Genomic DNA, 21320 nt, shown 5'->3' on the forward strand with positions numbered 1-21320 from the left:
CTACGTCAAGTTTTAAATAAGAAAAATATCGAAACGGTAAGAAATCAAATGTCCCTTTAAAATGCCCAACTTCAGAGCAGAAAATAATAGGTTTAAAAAAATAAATAAAAAATATGCACTTAAACCACAACTTCTCGTCTATCACCGGTCAAACTACGCCCCAGTGTTTACAAGTGTGGAGAAAGAGGACCTTTCCGACGTTGTTGTACGTCGAATGATACTAATTAATGTCTTTCTGTCAGTTTATTTTTTAAAATGGTGCACAAATGTGCGTTTCATGTAACACGTGACCTTTCCACGGCATAACGCATTTACGTGAGGTCGCGCTGGCGCGTCACAGAACCGGAGATAGGCGAGAAGTTGTGGTTTAAAAGTGCATATTTGTTATTTTTCTTGTCAAAAATGACAATCGTTTTGCTAGATAAGACCCTTATGCCTCGTTTGGGATCGATCCGAGCCCCCCGAAACTCCGTTGAAACTGCAATTTGAAACTGCATGAAAACTGCTGCGTGTTGGTGTCCATTAAAATTAGAAAAATCCTGCAATGTTTTCCTCAAAAAACATAATTTCTTCTCGAACAAAGAAAGACATCAACATTTTGGATGACATGGTGGTGAATAAATTATCTGGATTTTTTTTTAAGAAAATGGAATATTCCTTTAAAGTTTTGCATAATTAAGGGCGTGGCCACTTGAGTGATGGATGAACTGACACTGCTGTCACTAGAGTCGAGCTAGACGGGCGTGGTTTCACCAGTCACCTCAGGTTTACCAATTTCCTGCCTTTTTATCCATTTTCGAAAATCCGCGATTGATGCGCAGTGACGCACAGCCAAGATGGCGACGGCTTTAAGCTTCAAAAATGATGTACAGAAACCTATAGGTGACGTCACGACACTACGTTCATCTTTTTTTACAGTCTATTTCTGACAGTGTATGGTTCCATAAGGGACATTTAACATCTACAAAACTTGTCAAGTTAAAGTTCTTTATAGAAGAAAAATTATTATATAAGCTTAAAAAGGTCCTTTTGGAGAACCAAAAAGTGTTCTTGCAAAGTCACTCATGTTATAAGGCTTTAGTACAGAGCTCACTTCAGTCATTCCCTAAACAAGGTGACTTTCGCGGTTTATGCCCGGACTTATTCAGCTACCATCACAAATACAAGCCCAGACACTCTTCTAAAAAACGAAACAATAACAACAACTAAAACAGTAAAAGAAATATAAAAAAAGCAGATAGCTTTGGAGAGGAGCGGTATTTGGAATATCAAACAACCTTAATATTAATATGGCTTGTGCACGCTTTGCTACCTCAGTGGATTTAACAAGCCGAGGTGAAATTGCATGTTCAAGTACGAGGAGAGAAAAGGGAGAGAGAGAGAGACGACGAGACAAAAATAGATAAAAGAGACAAAAGCATTTGGCTTGAACTCGCAAACCAGTCGGAGCCAGAACAACAGTTGTCACACGCACAGCAGGTTTCTCTGCTCTGCTGAGCTCTGCCATTCTGCGCTTGGCCAGAGAATCACAGCAGCCATTACACCAGCACGACAATGCCCGAACGGACAAATCAATCTCACAGCGTGAAGCCCAACCAGAGTCACACCACAAGGTAGATCATGCAATAAAAGGTCACACCGGTTCGGTGACACACGCAGGGGGCGTCGGCTGTGAGAATCGTAAGGTGAATGATTCTCTCATTCGGATTCTCCTACACCTCAGTCTACAGCGGCCTGCTGTTACTAATGCGGTTCTCCAAACTATCTGCCTTTGCACAAAGAGCCCATCTGGTGAAGTTCCCCGTGTCTGCATGAACACACACTGATGCACATACAGAGTTACTCTGCGTGATACTAGGGAATCAAATTTGGGTACTGGCTTAGTGCAATTGGGAAAATATTTGTGATGGAGGAAAGTTTATAAATTTACTTGTTATCACGTTACAAGCATTACAACCAACACAGATATCTGTTGTCAGATGGTTACATTTCATTTCTAAATTGGCAGTTAACCTATCTTTACATACTGTATCAATTCCCCTCCGCAAAAAATAGATGACTGAATAGTGATGATCTTGAAGTAAGCATTTTCTCCTTTACCCCACAGTTTTTATGTACTTGAATTTTTACGAATGCAAGCAAATATTGCTCCACTTATTTACATTTTACTCTGATCTAGCAAAACGTGGTGATTTGTTATTCATTATATATGAAAGGTTTGAACTTAAGCCTACTTAAAATCTCAGGGGGTAAAACTTAATTAAGATCACAGGGGCTCAGAAGACAAAAAAGATTGAGAACTACTGGATTAAATGCTGCTGACAACGCAAGCGGAGATTCTGCTACAGCTGCCACATCTACCAAGTTCTTCACTATTACACCCATCAACTTATATCTTTAATCACAGTCTCTTTATGAAACATAAATCACATCAGATATCTTGTATCCTGCTGTGCCTATATGTGTGTGTGTTCATAACCGCAGACTGATTATTTACTCGTGCGGCAGTGAAGTGGAGCTTCAAGCACGGCTGGTCTCTGGTCTGGTAGATTACATCATCAGAGAGGACTAAGAGGTGGCTTGTCACATGACCTCACCTCCACACAATCATAAAAATATAGACCCTGAAAGGTTTTTTTGCAGCGATGACATAGAAGAACCATTTATTTTGTTAATCTGCAGAACCTTTTCACAGTATAAAGAATTCATTCTGTGAAAGATGTTAAAGTTTCTTTATGGAACCATACAGCAAAAAATGGTTCTTTATCCCTACTTAAAAATCCAGCTAAGACCAGCATAAGCTGGTAGCTGGTTTTAGCTGGTTTAAGGTGGCAGTAGCTGGTTTAAGCTCGTCCTCCCAGCCTGGCAAAGCTGGTCAAGCTGGTGAGTCAGCTGGTCCAGCTAGACCAACTTAAAAAGTGACCAAAACACAGCTAGACCAACTTAAAACTAGTTAAAACCATGCTTGGAGAGCAGCTAAAACCAGCTCACCAGTTTATGCTGGTCTTGGCTGGATTTTTCAGTAGGGATGGCAGAGGACTTTAACCTTTTTCAGGCCATTGACCCCTTAATGAATAGAGAGGAGGCCGGGGACCCCGTGTATCAAATTAAGATTGAATTTACATACTTTGTTATGATAGTTTGTTAAAAAGATATTAAAATAATAATTTTTGGTCACATACTGTTAAAGGGACACTCCACTTTTTTGAAAATATGCTCATTTTCCAGCTCCCCTAGAGTTAAACATTTGATTTTTACCATTTTGGAATCCATTCAGTTGATCTCCGGGTCTGGCGGTACCAGTTTTAGCATAGCTTAGCATAATCCATTGAATCTGATTAGACCATTAGCTTTGTGCTAAAAAGTTTTGATATTTTTCCTATTTAAAACTTGACTCTTCTGTAGTTACATCGTGTACTAAGACCGACGGAAAATTTAAAATGGCGATCTTCTAGGTAGATATGGCTAGAAACTATACTCTAATTCTGGCGTAATAATCAAGGAATTTGTAACAATTTTTAAATAGGAAAAATATCGAAACTCTTTGGTTATTTTTAGCGCAATGCTAATGGTCTAATCAGATTCAATAGATTATGCTAAGCTATGCAAAAAGTAGTGCCGCTAGACCCACTGGGGTCGGCTGAATGGATTCCCAAACAGTAAAAATTAAATGTTTAACTCTAGGAGAGCTGGAAAATGAGCATATTTTCAAAAAAAGTGGAGTGTCCCTTTAACACTACATAACATTTTTTATTTTTAACTGTAATTTTTTATCATTAACCTATTAATGCATTTTTGTTCGATGCCTAAATTCATTATATCAAAAAACTATTTTAAATTCAAACAATATTTGAAGGACCCCCTATAATACCACTACGGACCCTTAAGGGGCACCGGACCCCCATTGAGGACCCATGGCATCGTTTAGTGCCTTTATTTTTAGGAGTCCCTGCCTCCTTGAAATTGCATTCACAACCCATTTTAGTTCTGTAATATGATTTTTTTAATCAAACAAGAAAATTGATGCATGATAAAAATAAAATCTCTACTGCAAGAAAAAAATAAAAGCAAAACAGCCTCTGTGTAAACAGCACTTACTGTATGAAATATACTGTATCTTGAACATACTGAAAAACTTCATGTGTGTAACTCTTGCAAATGTGATATTGCTTTATTATTGTGATTATTATGTATTTTTACCCACACAATGTAATAAATTTGCTTTAAATGTTTCATTTGACTGACATCCCTGCAAATGTATTTGGCCTGTCCCAGGATCATTTTACATTTTGTATTGTGTGTTTGACACTAAAGTTCTTAAAATGAAAAGTATTTACTTTAAAGGCAGGGTCCATGATCTCTGAAAGCCAATGTTGACATTTGAAATCACCTAAACAAACACGCCCCTTTGCCAATAGATTCTGGACCTTCTCTGCCCCACACATATGCAACCCAGGCAATGATGTTGTTTAGTAGACACGCCCCTTAATGCTGATTAGTTACGTGTGTTTAGGTATTTGGCCCGTCTCCCTTTTCCAAAGCGTTTTTCAAAAATCGTGCACTCCGCCTTTAAGTATTTCTTTTAAGTACTGGTTATTGTTTTAAATATGAAGATTTTTTATATTTTATGACATGGTCCAAATAATGTAATAAAAGTGGAATTTTAGTCAGATAGGCTGCTGCTTTGATGATAAATTAAAACAAATCTCAGTGGCATTGTAACACACTTTAAAATCAGGCTTCATAACAAAGCCGGCGGGTAAAAATAACTAATCTATCTTTTACACAACAATGATGAAACATTCTCGTATCGCGCAGCGCAGGTGATGATGAAACCCCGACATCTCTGCGTTTCTATGCTATCTGATCTGCGAGAGGCAGCGAGTTCTCAACCAATCAACATTTACACTGATAAGTCTTCCTCTTAGGACCACCACAATCCTCCGCACGTCCCGCACGCTCCTCCCTCCCTTTAATAAATGCGAGCTGTTTGCGTAAGATATTGTTCACTCAGGGGAACATGTTTGGTTTTTAAAGCTGATGTATCATGCACATATGAATTATACATGACTAATATAGTTTTTGCTCAGACTGTTGGCGAGCTACACATCTGCATCTGCAACACTAGGTGGCACTGTTGCTTTTCAGATGATAAACAGTTGTTTCAAGATTATAAGGGTGACTCTTTTGGACCTATTAGCCTAGTCTCAGCATATTGGGGCAAGCAATAGACATTTCACACCTATGGCACTGTCCACACCATTTGCAAAGCCAACCATCTGCGTGCATTACTGCGAATGCAGATCGTGCATCAGGTGTAAAAAATGCATTAGTTTACAGCAGGCAACGTAAAAAGAAGCTCTTAAGTGATTGCAACGAATGCTCTTAAGGGGATCGTAACACGCGGCGGTGATTACAATGTCAGCTGAGCTCGTCTGTATTTCCCTCGCAGACATCCTGTGTCTAAAAGTGCTGAGGCGATGCATCTGACTTCATATATTCATTACCTTGACAGGCCTGTCCTACTTCAAATGATCAATGCCAGCCATCACACATTGAGACGTGGCCTCACAGGACTCTGGGTAAACACGATTATATGCATGCCACCGTTGTATTCTTTAACTACGTCCTCATTAGAAATGTTCCCACCGGTCAATTCAGTGACCTAGACCCCCCGTAAACGAAAACACGAATACGGTGTAAGCATTACTGTAGCAGGGAGGTGGTATGCAGTGCTGGACGTGAGAAGGGATTTCTGGTGAGTCAGACGCTTCTCCACCCACTTGCTGGCATCAATCAATACATCAGTGCCGCCCTCCTCTGAATGACTGGAAAACAACGAGCTACATCGCTCTGGACAGAATGAGATGCTGACCCTGCGACACTCGGGCGCCTTGAAGTGGGCACATGCAAGGTAATGATGGCACCAGTTAAGACTGGGTCAGGCTAACAAATGCAGGTTTACACAATTCTTGAATAAATTAAACTAAATTAGGGAAACCGCAACAGAATGCATTAAATGTTTAAAAAAGAAGTTATCAAAGTTTGATTTCACTCATTGATTTCAATTTTGATATGACCTTACTCAGTTACAGATACTGTATCAAGATTATATTTGATATTATTATATACAGGGTATAAAATTGGTATATGTAATGGTGTTATGTACCAAGACTTGTTTTTCAAAGTTGTATTTTGAATACGTATTCAAATATGTACCCATTTAAAAATGTTTAAAATATATTTTTCAAAGCATAAACCTCAGTTTTTATTTTAACAAGCAAGAGAAATGACTATCAAGCTATACAATTCATTAAATAATTGTTTAAATGTTAGTAGACACTCACACATAGGCTTCAGCTGGCCGATGAGCTCCTCCTTTGTCCATTTGGCCCATTCTTTCTTGTCCGTATTGATGGAGCACAGGATTGGCCCACATGGTTTCCCACAATCCTCAATGGCCGGCACATTCAGGTAGTGGACCAGCACGATGTCTGGATTCTGCGAACGGGAAAGGAGGAGAGAAAAAGGCGAAAAAGAACGAAGGTGTGGTTAGTAGAAGTGTCTGCTTCAAGTAAGAGAAACCAAGCAGCACAGATTGGGTATTAATACAATCTCCTTCTGTCACACATGCATGCATAAAACTAGCATTGCACAGTAAACTTAGGTGACCAGATGTGCCTGTTTTCCAGTGACAGTCCTGTTTTTGGTGTTTTGTCATCCGCAAACCTACTACAATTAAATATTAATAATAAATGAACATTAAAGGCAGGGTGCATGATCTCTGAAAGCCAATGTTGATATTTGAAATCACCTTAACAAACACACCCTTTCCCCAATAAAATCTGGACCATCTTTTGATAGACCCGCCCCACACATACGCAACCCAGGCAAAGATGTCGGTTAGTAGACACGCCCCTTACTGCTGATTGGCTACAAGTGTGTTTTGGTACTCGGCCCGACTCCCTTTTCCAAAGTGTTTTTCAAAAATCGTGCACCCTGCCTTTAAACTAGGAAATGTACCCGCTTTTCATTTACAAAATCTGGTCGTTTTACTGTATACAGGAACAAAAAGGGTACTAAGCAGCAAAAATTTTAAATAGTACCATACATAAAAGATTAAGTAATGGTGATTAATGTGTGTTTAGATCTGCCTAGCACATTTGGCAGCGATCCAGCATACTTGGCCACATTTACGGAGTGACGAAATTGGCAGATAACATGAAATATGTCGCTCACTGCCCTCAACACACTGAAATGTATATTAGACAGGACGAAGTGAAGCAAACAGCGTGCCAGAGACTGAAATGGCGACAAAAGCATCACCTGAACTTTTTAACGTGATTAAAGTCGCCATGAAACGGAAGTAGCGATTGCCTTATTTTCCCCGGCGCGACGTATATCAGAGTAAAACCGGCTTTTAAAATGAAATAAGGCAGGGTTGAATTTAAATTTGTTAAAGGAACAGTATGTAAGAAATTTATATCAATTAATCATAAAATGGCCCTGATATGTCACTAGACATTAAGAAATAATTTTCATTTCAAAAACTTATATCACTGACAACAGTGGTCCAGCCAGGATATTGTCATTTAGAAAGTGGAGTTGCAGCCCTCAACTGATGTTTATGTTGTCATGTTGTGTATTGCCCACCAGTTGTGTGATTGCAGTACCAGTTTTAGCCACAAGTTTTGTGATTGCGCTACCAGTTTTGGCCACAATCCTACATACGGTTACTTTAATTGAGATCTTATTGGATCGTTTGAAGTTGGGTCGTGTTGCTAATTGCTAATCGTAGCAATCTTCTCCCGGACCCCGCCCACCTGCCAGACCATATGACCTGAAGTAAAGAGGGATCGTTTTGAGGAGGGGAGGAGATTTGCATTTTTGTTTAAAGGATTAGTCCATTTTCTTAAAGAAAAAATCCAGATAATTTAATCCCCACCATGTCATCCAAAATGTTGATGTCTTTCTTTGTTCAGTCGAGAAGAAATTATGTTTTTTTGAGGAAAACATTCCAGGATTTTTCTCATTTTAATGGACTTTAATGGACCCCAACACTTAACAGTTTTATGCAGTTTAAAATTGCAGTTTCAACACAGTTTCAAAGGACTCTAAATGATCCCAAAAGAGGCATAAGGGTCTTATCTAGTGAAATGCTAAAATAAAAATAAAAAAGATGCACTTTTAAACCAAACTTCTCGTCTATCTCCGGTCCTGTGACGCGCCAGCGTGACCTCACGTAATTAGGTAATGCCGTGGAAAGGTCACGTGTTACATATATGAAACGCACATTTGCGGACCATTAACTGACACAAAGACATTAATTAGTATCATTCGACACACAACAACGTCGGAACGGTCCTTTTTCTCCACACTTGTAAACACTGGGGCGTAGTTTCGCATTCGTCATCCATGACCTCTTGACGTGATGACGTGTTACGTGAGGTCGCGCTGGCGCGTCACATGACCGGAGATAGACAAGAAGTTGTGTTTAAAAGTGCATAATTTGTATTTTTCTTGTCAAAAATGACAATCGTTTCACTTGGAGTCCTTTGAAACTGCAATTTTAAACTGCATTAAAACTGTTAAAGGGATACTTCACCGATCTAGCATTCAGCTCCGTATCCGCAGAAACCCGGCAGTATTACTGAATGACCATGTTTCCCTCCATCATTTCCCCCTGAGAGGAGAGATATCTGCATTTTGGTTCTGCAAAAAAGTCCTCCGATGATGCAAAAATCGTCATATTACATCATCGGAGGACTTTTTTGCAGAACCAAAATGCAGATATCTCTCCTCTCAGGGGGAAATGAGGGAGGGAAACATGGTCATTCAGTAATACTGCCGGGTTTCTACAGATACAAAGCTGAATGCTAAATCGGTGAAGTATCCCTTTAAGTGTTGGGGTCCATTAAAGTCCATTAAAATGAGAAAAATCCTGGAATGTTTTTCTCAAAAAACATAATTTCTTCTCGACTGAACAAAGAAAGACATCAACATTTTGGATGACATGGTGTGAGTAAATTATCTGGATTTTTTTTAAGAAAATGGAATAATCTTTTAAAGGTTATGAGGGCAGATGAATTTTAAAAATGTAATGAAGCTCACAAATAAAAAAACCCACAATATTCCAAAACAAATTACAGTTTTTTATTTTCATGGCCACTTTAAAGTCATGTCTGGATAGATGCGTAGTTATAAAGCTCTTCTCCATCTCTTGATCATCATTTGATGAACGACTCTTGCCATGATGGCTAGAAAACAAACACAGGCTTTTCAATAAACTTCTATTTATGGCCTTTTCACGGACAGTAATGGCACGACGTGAATTACGGCAAGCAAATAGCGATACGTTTTTTTAAATAGCGTTGATGCGGTTGGAATCAGCAAACAATAAAAAGTTCTGATTAAAACGGGTAACAAGTTTAATCAAAGGTGCAATCTATAATAAGTTTAATTTACATATAAATGAGCCGTGTTTGCATGGGAAAGAATGAGAATTACTGTATCTAAATCCACACGGTGCAGTGCTGTATCGGCGTAGATAACAGCAATTTAAGCTAAAGGAAATAATGTGCCGCGACTGTTTAGCAAAACATTTAGTTTTACGTTCAAAACAGCATTTTGTGTAGTTGTGTAAAGCCTTTAAAATTCAGAAGAGCACCTCTGTTTTTCTCTTACGTTATAATGCTCAAATCAAAGTGCGGGCCTTCTGTATATGTAAACAAATTGTGTCAATTTGGAGGCATGCAGCAAGTGTTGGGTTGATGCATTTTGACAGCTTATGAATAAAAGTGCTGTTTAAAAACATATCAAGCCAGTGTGAATAACATCAATTCTGTTCTGTAATCATAAATAGCGTTGATTACAAAACGCTGTAAACAGTCGCAGAACAAGCGGTCCCCTGTCACCACCACAATTACACACACACACACACAGAAGCCCACACAAGGTTTTAATGTCACGTGAAACACTGCTCTGGATGCGAATCTTTATACAGAAACGGCGAAGAAAAGGTCTCTTCCATTAGCATTTTTATTAGTTTTATGAGCAATACGTGCCGAGTGATTTGGGGGCTGCGCCTCTGTGCTTTCCCCTTGCACCTCGACATACGTACACCAAATCTTTGCACACTGCATGCTCAGTGGGGTAATACACATATAGAAATATTCATACACCTGCTGGCACTTTTACAGAGAGAGAACCATGGTAACCACACATATTAGACCATATTACACTTGACGCAAGCTTTTTCCAAACCCTCCATCACACACAAAGGTTGCAAAATGACATTTCTTTTAGCCTACTAACCACTGAATTAGGAGCTAAATTCAAAGCACTGAGAATCAAGTCTTGCAATTCAGACCTTTCGATTGAACTCTTCAACCACCTCACTTGATATTCGGAGTGAACATGTCGAGGTGCTTGAAAAATACCTTTGATGGATTAAAAGGAAAAGATTTGATCCAAAATTTAAATCCACGGGATATGTGTGTTCACGAGAGGATTTTAAGAGTAAATTCTGGTGTAATATTCTCTTTTATGTGGATGGGGGAGAGTTTGGGGAAGGTAAGCCGAGCTCCGGTGATCTGGGGTCATTTGGACTTCTGCCGCTGAAGCCGCGAGCTCGCGGGAGCAGACACCAGCGCCACGCTCCCATATGGCATGAGCAGCTGTGGAAATCACCAGGCCATGCCCTCAATGCTTATCCAGCAGCATGAGAGGGGTAAATAAGACCATACACACATGCAACTGGGCAAACGCATACACATCCTCATAAATATATGAGTGCACAAGACTGGAAGAAAGGTGCAGGTCATATTTTACATTAAAATCTGGATGGAGATGAAAAAAGTGCATACGTTTAATGAAAAGAATGCATCTTATTTTCATTATAACAAAGATTATTAGGATTCATACTAAAATTCTTTATTCTTGTCCTTTAACTGATACAATATATATATACACAAAAAACAAAAAACAAACAGATTTGTGTTGGATGGATATCGGACAGATGAGCCGAGACTGTGTATGTGCGGTGTTAATTGCTCATAAGCACACCAAGAATGAGGCAGATGTCCAATCTAAAAAAAGACAGAAAAACAAATGCTTGCATATGCATAAACACCCAAATACACACAATGCAAAAAATTACTATCTTACGTAGTATTTTTGTCTTGTTTTCAGTACAAATATCTAAAAAATCCTTAAATCAAGATGCATTTTCTTAATAAGCAAAATGACTTAAAATAAGTCTAGTTATTAGACATAACCCATACAATTTAAGTGAATTTGTGCCTTAAACAGGCAAGTAAATAAATAAAAAAAAAAAAACTGAAAATGGTGTAAGAAAATAATCTTGAACTTTTTTCTTAAACATTTAATTGAAGAAAATACAAGAAAATTTTTTAAGCACAAATTCACTTAAATTGTATATTGTTTGTCTAAAAACTAGACTCATTTCCTGAGGCCATTTTGCTCATCAAGACAATACATCTTGATTTAAGGATTTTTAGATATTTGTACTAAAAACAAGACAAAAATACTATGTAAGAAAGTCATTTTTTGCAGTGCAACCTCTCACAAACATGTGTGCACAACAGACTAACAAAATTGCACCTGCCAATAGCCAGTATTTTCTACTATAAGTTATGTTTCTTGCACTGCAAAAACTTTTTTTCAAGAAAATAATTCTTAGTATTTTTTGTCTTGTTTTCAGTAAAAATATAAAAAATTCTTAAACTTAGTCTAGTTTTTAGACCAAAAATATAAAATTTAAGTGATTTTATGCATAAATCAAGCAAAAAATCTGCCAATGGGGTAAGCAAATTTTTCTTGAATTTAGTGTTTTTTGCTTACTCTATTGGCAGATTTTTTAAAGATTTTTCATCTTAATCTAAGAATTTTTTTTATATTTTTTACTGAAAACAAGACAATTTTTTTACTGAAAATCATTTTTTTTGCAGTGTGGGGCCTTTTGGCCTTTATTTAGACATAATAGTGGAGCGTTGACAGGAAAGTGTTGGGTGGAGTTAGAGGAGTTGGCAAAGGACCTCAGAGATGGGAATCGAACTCGGGTCCTGAGCATTCGGGTATACTGTATGTCGGCACCAGTGGCAGCCGGTGACTTCTTTATTCGAGGGCGCTCGATGCAAAGTTCATCACAACATGTATGTAGCCCGTCATGTGTGTGGTTCCTTATTTCAAAATATGCATTCTGCGTGTCTAGTGATCTATGTGCATCACGTGTCTTGTCAAAATAAGTCCCTTCTGCAGATGCGTTTGGGGGGTTTATGATAAGGGAGACGCTCGTGTTTGCCAGATACTCGCGTAATCAGAGTTTACTGTTAAGGGAGTGTCTTGCGTGTATTTTGTGATCGTGAGCGTCTCTTTTATCATAAACGGTTTTGACGCGTGTGCAGCAGGCACTTATTTTGACAAAACACGTGATGCACATGGTTCACATGACGCACATATTTTGAATTTGCGCCCCTCGGATAAACAGTCACGAGCCGCCACTGGTCGGCGCACTAACCACGGAGCTAACGGTGCCAACCCTATCACAAAAATGTAAAGAATCATAATCGTTTTGTCCTTTATATATTCCACATATTCCAGTTTGTAAGTAAATGCTGTAAAATAACACACAACATTGTCTCCCAGGTGCATATTACTTATAACGGAGGGTTAAAGTATCATTATTAAATTTTGATAGAAACCTTGTCTTATGTTGCAACTCCAAACAAAGTTGTCAGCCAACTGGCAAATAACTGTTTTATTTATTCATCTAAGCCAATTTTCACTTGGCGAGTGTTAATTTTGGACCTTGCACACACGCACGCACGCACACACACACATTCTTTTTTGGGTCCCTCCCACATAGATGCATTTGCCCCTGTTTTACAATGCACGTTTGGCAGACTTACAACCCATCCAAATACAAGTAATCTGCGAAGCTGTGCTTCAGTCGTAAATTCAATAGCGAGCCAGAAGCTTATGACGTCTACGGCTCGCTCTGTTCTTTCTCCGTCTCTTCTGAGAGCTTTTACGCACCCACACAATCTCGCTCACGCCCCCTCTAGACCTTCTTCTCTCCTTCCTATGGCAAAGCAACAATGAAAACGTGGAGTGTCTTATAAATCTATCAGGACGCGTACTTCATTTAATTTAATTTCCTGCGTGCTGCTCTCTTTTAATAGTGCAAGTTCTTGTCCAACGATCTAAAGAAAGAGGCTTAGGAGGAAACTTTCGGCCTATTTTGCCCAGAAAATGAGATCTCATTAAGGTATTGATTAATTGCGTAATGGAATCTTTAGACCATGTTTGTGGTCCACCTCCGCTGAGGATCAGGGCTCGGTTCCAGGTTTGTTGAGAGGGGAGGAAGGGGTTGAAATTTGGATATAGATGCAGTGCGGGCAGGCGGTCGGGGTTGTGGTATTGCGCAAGTGGCATTTTTCATTATTAAAGACATTCATTAGAGCTCAGCGCCTCACACTAGGTTTATCCCTGGAGAGTAAGGTATATATAGTTTGTAGTATTTATCCCTCCACTTCACCGTTAATGGCATTAAATGCTAAACGAAGGTAAAAACTTCATTAGGATCCTTTCTTTGCTCAAATTCAAGGAAATTGTTTCCCTACTCGACTGCTTTTCATTTGCAAGCACAGAAAACAATTAACGCCTGTTCTTCTTGAGCTCGAAGCAAAGATCGCTTTCCTAAAGGTGCGTTTGTGATGTGTGTGACCCTCATTCTCGCGTCTACACGTACACACTTTCACGCAGCACAATCGCACACAGGAACCTGGAAGCACCGTGGTAACCTGGCAACTAGTAGCTGGACACCCACATGCATGAAGCCGATGTGGTCATGAGCGCTGCCCCACAGCCTGACCAGAGTGCTATAAATATCTGGTAGTAATAGCTTCAGGGTCATTACTGCTGCTTGGGCCGTCTCCAGCCTCCAGCCAGCATCGGCACCAATATGAAGGGCTGCCGAGAAGGACAGGATCTTATATAGTCATCTGCATTTTATGGATGATTTATTGGTGGGGGTGGGATGGCGTGTTCTGGTAGATAAAAAGAAATTGTTTGTGTGCAGGACTTGTTTTAATAGCAGATCATTTCGGCTTCATATTTACTGGAACACTACTTTCACATTTTACCTAGTTCAAATCTGGACATATAAAATAATGGGACTACGATGAGAATGGTAAGTTTGGTGCTCCTGGTGACAGCATTATGTTTTACTGTTATGCTTTAAAGTCGCAGAGAACAGGAAGTCACGATCGACTTTACTTCCGTATTGTGGCGAATATACAAGTGAAACAAAATATCACAAGAGGACACTGCAAAAAAAATCTTAATATTTATGTCTTGTTTTCAGTAAAAATATCTAAAAATTCTCAAATTAAGATGATTTTTCTTGATGAGCAAAAAAACCCAAGAAAATTAGTCTAGTTTTTATACCAAACATATAAAATTTAAGTGATTTTGTGCATAAAACAAGCAAAAAGTCTGCCAATGGGGTAAGCAAATTTTTCTTGAATTTAGTGTTTTAGAAAAACAAGACAAAAATGCTTTTTTGCAGTGGACACTGCACAAAAATTACGTTCTTAGTATTTTTTTTCTTGTTTGTAGATGTATTTTCTTGTTGAGCAAAATTACCTAGGAAAATAAGTCTAGTTTTTAGACAAAAAATATAAACTTTAAGTAAATTAGTGCTTAAAACAAGCAAAAAAAAAATAATAATCTGCCAATAATGGAATAAGAAAAATTTTCTTGAAATACGTTTTCTTTTTCATAAACACTTAATTCAAGAAATCTTTTCTTATTCTATTGGCATAAACATTTTTAGATATTTTTACTGAAAACAAGACAAAAATGCTAAGAATTATTTTTCTTGAAAATCTTTTTTTGCAGTGGACACTGCAAAAAAATTATGTTCTTACTTAGTATTTTTTCTTGTTTTCAGTAAAAATATGATTAAAAAAAAATTAAGATGTATTTTCTTGTTGAGCAAAATTACCTAAAAAAATAAGTCTAGTTTTAGACAAAAAAAAACTTTAAGTAAATTAGTGCTTAAAACAAGCAAACAAATATATAATAATCTGCCAATAATGGAATAAGAAAAAAATTCTTGAAATAAGTTTTCTTTTTTCATAAACACTTAATTCAAGAAATCTTTTCTTATTCCATTGGCATAAACATTTTTTTTTTTAGATATTTTTACTGAAAACAAGACAAAAATACTAAGTAAGTCTGTTTTTTGCAGTGAAAAATAGCAGGTGTGGCTTGTGTTTTCTACTGTGATTTGATGGATATAGAAAAGTAAGCAGTTGGAGGGGGAAGTTACAGATGCTCTTCCCAAACCGTCTAGCTGACATCATCAGAAAAGGATCACCACAATTTTTTTAGACTTTAATTAAAGCGTATGAGGACACATGAATTAAAAAAAAATCCACACAGATAAATTGTTTATAATGAACACTGCAATATTCTATTCAAAAATTAAAATGGTCAGTGTTGATTTCATGGGGACTTTAAAGCAATATGTAATTCTTTCAATGTTAAAATGAGAAACTGAGAGAACAAGAAAATAAGAAAGAATGAAAAGATCAAAATTCTTACAGAATTTATGCTCAGTAGTTTGGCAGACATAAAGGAATTCAAAGACAGCGAAAAAGTGGCCTAACACTGCACTGAGTTGACAGCAGTGCCCCAGAGGATTCTGGGACAGATCCTCTGACTCATTACTGGTGAGCTGGGTGAGTAACATACCCACTGGGTGTACAAGCAGACCCATTTCACTAACCCACGTTACATAAATCACAGCACTTTTGATGTGCCGTAACAAATATTTAATTCTTTTTGTCTCCATTTGTCTCACTATTTTGAACTTGATTGAAGGGTTGTGCTTTCAAAATACTGCCGGCCTCAATATTGCAAAAGATGCACTTCAGACGTGCTGTAGAGGTGAAAGCGACGGTCGGGGCAGCATCAAACATCTCATGAAAAACACAGTGACCTTTAAGAGAAAGACGATGCATCAGACCAAACCTGCTGTGGTTGTTTTCAGTGGGGTGAAATAACAGAGAAGATTGCTGAATGAGTCAGGATGAGAAGCATTACTTGAGTTCACGAGTGCCTGAAGTTTAGAGAAAGAGAGACTACGGTATGTACAGTATGCTAATGTGAGTGTGCTGTAAAATGATGGCATGTGTAATTGTGAATGAAATTGTCGGACTAAACTCATTTTAGGTTTTTGGTGTAAGATAAATGAATAGTTCACTCAGAAATGCAAAATTCTCTTATAATTTACATTTTCACATCCCATCCATGATGTATATGACTTCCATTCAGCTGAACACAAACAAAGGATTTTTTACAATGCAAATCACTTTATTGGCTCAAATGGGACTCAACATATTGAAGCTCCAAAAAGAAGATCCATCCATCATAAAAGCCATTCTTATTGTGATTCAAATGACTCCAAAAGGGAGAGTAAGTGAACTATTCCTTTAAGTGCGTGTCCACCATATGAATGCAAAAGTTCAAAGGCGTGTGGGAAAAACTCAGTGTGTGTGTTTATGTGCGAGAGAGGTGATTAAAGCCTTGCCCTGGTGGGTGCCCTGACTATGGCATGGTGATGGATGGAGCCGTGTGTCCGTCATTAGGCAGCAGGCTGGCCCCTGGCACCCAAACCCAGCTCTTAAATGTATCCATACCTCGCTGTCCCCTAGTGCTGCTGTTCATTTCAAGGTCAATTGACTCAGTGCTGCGCAGGGCACAAAACATCCCCCTCTTTTCATAGTTTTATTTCCCATTACCGACTGTTGTGCCTGTGTGTGTGTGTTTGTACACAATCGCGTATGTGTGGGATTGCGTGCGGGTGTACGCGCCACGTCAAAGCCGATGGTGTGAAACAAATACCCTGCGGCTTGTGTCTGGCAACGAGGAAGACCCCTGCGTGAACCCTTTAGTGTTTATGAGCGTGTATATGCAGAGCACTTTAAAGTGCAAGTTGGATAAAGTCTGTCACTTTGCATGCAGTTTTAAAAACGATGATCCTGTAATGTTTCCTGTAGATGAGCCAACAACAGGAAGAGTAAAACAGTCTCATATTTATTTTCATGCATTTAGCTGATGCTCTTTATACAAAGCAACTTACAGTGCATTCTTTTATCAGTTGGGTGTTCCCCGGGATGAAACCCATGGCCTTTGTGTTGCTAATGCAATGCTTCATTAATTGAGATACAGGAACTACATGCTGTAAGATGCTCATTTAAAGGCACAATATATCATTTATATATAATCGAGGATGAGTACATGGTGGTCATAAAGGGATGGACATGGTCAGAAACAATGCTCAGGTAGACCGTGGCATTTAAACAATGCCCAATTGGCACTAAGGGGCCTAAAGTGTGCCAAGAAAACATCCCCCACACCATTACACCACCACCACCAGCCTGCACAGTGGTAACAAGGCATGATGGATCCATGTTCTTATTCTATTTAAGCCCAATTCGGCCTCTACCATCTGAATGTCTCAACAGTAATCGAGACATTTTCAAGTCTTCAACCTTCCAATTTTGGTGAGCTTGTGCAAATTGTAGCCTCTTTTTCCTATTTGTAGTGGAGATGAGTGGTACCCGGTGGGGTCTTCTGCTGTTGTAGCCCATCCGCCTCAAGATTGTGCGTGTTGTGGCTTCACAAATGCTTTGCTGCATACCTCGGTTGTAATGAGTGGTTATTTCAGTCAAAGTTGCTCTTCTTTCAGCTTGAATAAGTCGGCACATTTTCCTCTGATCTCTAGCATCAACAAGGCATTTTCGCTCACAGGACTGCCGCATCCTGAAAGTTTTTCCCTTTTCACACCATTATTTGTAAACCCTAGAAACATTTGTGCGTGAAAATCCCAATAACTGAGCAGATTGTGAAATACTCAGACCGGCCCGTCTGGCACCAACAACCATGCCACGCTCCAAATTGCTTAAATCAACTTTCTTTCCCATTCTGACATTCAGTTTGGAGTTCAGGAGATTGTCTTGACCAGAACCACACCCCTAAATGCATTGAAGCAACTGCCATGTGATTGGTTGATTAGATAAGTGCATTAATAAGAAATTGAACAGGTGTTCCTAATAATCTTTTAGGTGAGTGTATACACTCAATCACCTAAATGATTATTAGGAACACCATACTAATACTGTGTTAGACCCCCTTTCGCCTTAACTAAGAACTTAACTAAGAGCTTGATTCAAAAATGATTTTTGAAAATTTATTTCAAGATTTTTTTTGCTTTAATGTTTATATTTTGTGGAAAACGTTTCATATAAGCAATAAGGTATTTCGGGGCTGAAATGTGAACCAAACCTAACCTAAGGACGTTCCTTCAGCCTTGACTTATTCCACAATACAGCACAGCCTTTTTGTACCGTATTGCTTCGATATATGTTGCATCTGTGCTTTAATTAGCATGTTGTGCTTTAGCTATTAGGCAGTTTACATTGTAAACCCTCTCGGAAAACAATTTAAATTCTTCCCATTTAAAGCACTAGCTCTTGCGTGACATCTCAGGCTGTTTTTGAATGTTTTTTTTTAATGCTGTGTCAATCACATTCTTACAAATACGTCCTGAGAGCCCTGCACTCTTTTCCATTCTGTTCTCCATCTAGCTGTTTTGAACATAAAAACACGTCTTATGTAAATGCCCCCTAATGAATAAGGAACTATGCTGGTGATGAATAACAGCAATTTAGAACAACTTTACAGCAATGTCAAAGCAGATTTTTATGTAAGAATTTATGTAAGCGTTTTTCACAAAATTCTAAGTTTCTAAAACATCGTGTCCATCAGATTCAGGCAATTCATAACTGGCCAATTAAAAAAAAAGTCAATTTTCACATCGCTACTGAAGGACAGTGCTTATCATTCTAACTGGGTTAGACTCAGTGAAAGGGCTCCCTGACTTTGCTGTGTTCTTCATTGACGTATGCACTTCAATTGAGGGGCTTTGATTATTAAGACCACAGTCACCAAACTCCACAGAGGACTGATGGCTCCCAGACGGCCCGCTCCCGGTCTGCTCAGGGCACACGCTCAGCACAACAAATAAAGAGATAGCTTGCCAATGTTACAGCAGCTGTCAGATGAATAACTAGCGAAAGTGAAGGTGGAATCTGTACTTTTACAGTAACACCTACGTTAAAACGTCCTCTGTGCGCACTCAAAACTCCAGTATGATTCGGTGTGCAAGTTGTTAAGAACATGAACAGCGATGAGAGTGCAAAGTACAAACTTTCTTCTTTTTTGCATGTTGACACCTGGGCAAACATATAAAGCACACGCTCCACACACGCTCTTGAGTAAGCTGAGCAGATCTGCCCCTGGAAGCTAAGTTATTTAAAGCTGGCTCTTGACTCCATCTGAGTGATTATGGGCTGCTGAATTAAACATCACAGGCCTCAGCCGCTGGCTCCTGCAGAAGCGCTCTGCCGTGTTTTGCGTTGGCTCCGTACTCTTCCTCAAAAAGTTCAAATCACTAACGCTAGTTAACTCACTATCTCTCATGTCTGTGGAGAGGCCTAAAGAGACAGAACGGCAGGTCATGGTTTTGCAGGAGCAGAGGATGATGTGCGCTGGTTCAGTGAGGAAAAAGGTTATCTGCTGTCACTCATTTCCAACTGCGTTCCATGGGACCCCTACTAGAAAAATTTAAATATGAAGACCATGCCAGCGTAACCATCTAGACTTAGGTGGAGTTTGGCGTTTGTGGTTGGGGAGCAGCTACCGGCAAACAAATAGCTCAGTGAAAATCATGATTGGCTCTGGTCTGGGGGGGGAGTGCCCCCCTGCACCTCCCCAAACTCAGCCTATGCATCTAGAATAGCACTGTAAAAAATGATCAATAAATCATATCAAAATGTTTTTGTTACATTATTCAAATTACATTTATAAATTATAGTACTGATGCACTGATTTTTAGTCAGCAGTTGAGGTAAAGATTATATATTGCTTCAATGCATTTAGGGGTGTGGTCCTGGTCAAGACAATCTCCTGAACTCCAAACTGAATGTTAGAATGGGAAAGAAAGATGATTAAGCAATTTTGAGTGTGGCATGATTGTTGGTGCCAGATAGGTCGGTTTGAGTATTTCACAATCAGCTCAGGTACTGGGATTTTCACGCACAACCATTTATAGGGTTTACAAAGAATGGTGTGAAAAGGGAAAAACATCCAGTATGCTGCAGTCCTGTGGGCGAAAATGCCTTGTTGATGCTAGAGGTCAGAGGAGAATGGGCTAACTGATTCAAGCTGATAGAAGAGCAACTTTAATTGAAATAACCACTCGTTACAACCGAGGTATGCAGCAAAGCATTTGTGAAGCCACAACACGCACAACCTTAAGGCGGATGGACTACAACAGCAGAAGACCCCACCGGGTACCACTCATCTCCACTACAAATAGGAAAAAGAGGCTACAATTTGCCCAAGCTCACCAAAATTGCACACTTGAAGATTGGAAAAATGTTGCCTGGTCTGATGAGTTTCGATTTCTGTTGAGACATTCAGATGGTAGAGTCAGAATTCGGTGTAAACAGAATGAGAACTTGGATCCATCATGCCTTGTTACCACTGTGCAGGCTGGTGGTGGTGGTGTAATGGTGTGGGGGGTGTTTTCTTGGCACACTTTAGGCCCCTTAGTGCCAATTGGGCATCGTTTAAATGCCACGCCCTACCTGAGCATTGTTTCTGACCATGTCCATCCCTTTATGACCACCATGTACCCATCCTCTGATGGCTACTTTCAGCAGGATAATGCACCATGTCACAAAGCTCAAATTATTTCAAATTGGTTTCTTGAACATGATAATAAGCTCTTAGTAACTGGTTCACGGTTAAGCAGATAGTTGCTTACTGACCGTCTTATATACGCGACTGAGTGTATGTCTCTTTTGGAGGAAAGAGGTTGGAGAAAGAGGATGTGTTGGCTGGAGGGTAAAGCTGAGGGTTGTAAAAAGTGAAGAGAAAGAAACACAAATTGCTAAAAAAGTGCTGAAACGTTGCAAGTAAATACCAAGCAATAAGTCAGTGAGTGGCCAGCAGAACTGAGACCCAAACAACAAAAATAATTAAATCTTCTTTTGATCATTACCTAGTTTTATATATTTTGTGCTGTTTCATGTACAGCAACCTGATTCATTGTATAATGCGTAGAAGGATCGTGGACCTAAGAGATTTTAATCTTACCCAGCACGACACCAAAGAAACAGAAACAGTTGTCACTCATTGTCATTGTCTGGGTTAGGACACAGTGT

At 39.1% G+C, this 21320-nt stretch overlaps 1 protein-coding gene across 12 annotated transcripts in view; it reads right to left on the bottom strand.

Annotated features, from left to right (window-relative positions):
* Positions 1-21320, bottom strand: part of camta1a (calmodulin binding transcription activator 1a) — a 489649-nt gene that overhangs the window by 45869 nt on the left and 422460 nt on the right. For all 12 annotated transcript variants that reach the window (XM_073875407.1, XM_073875411.1, XM_073875408.1 and 9 more), the window contains one exon: positions 6348-6501. In XM_073875407.1, the coding sequence (XP_073731508.1) occupies positions 6348-6501 (154 nt within the window). The remainder of the gene's footprint in view (positions 1-6347; positions 6502-21320) is intronic.

The sequence above is a fragment of the Misgurnus anguillicaudatus genome, chromosome 13, assembly GCF_027580225.2.
Source record: "Misgurnus anguillicaudatus chromosome 13, ASM2758022v2, whole genome shotgun sequence".
Lineage (NCBI taxonomy): Eukaryota > Metazoa > Chordata > Actinopteri > Cypriniformes > Cobitidae > Misgurnus > Misgurnus anguillicaudatus.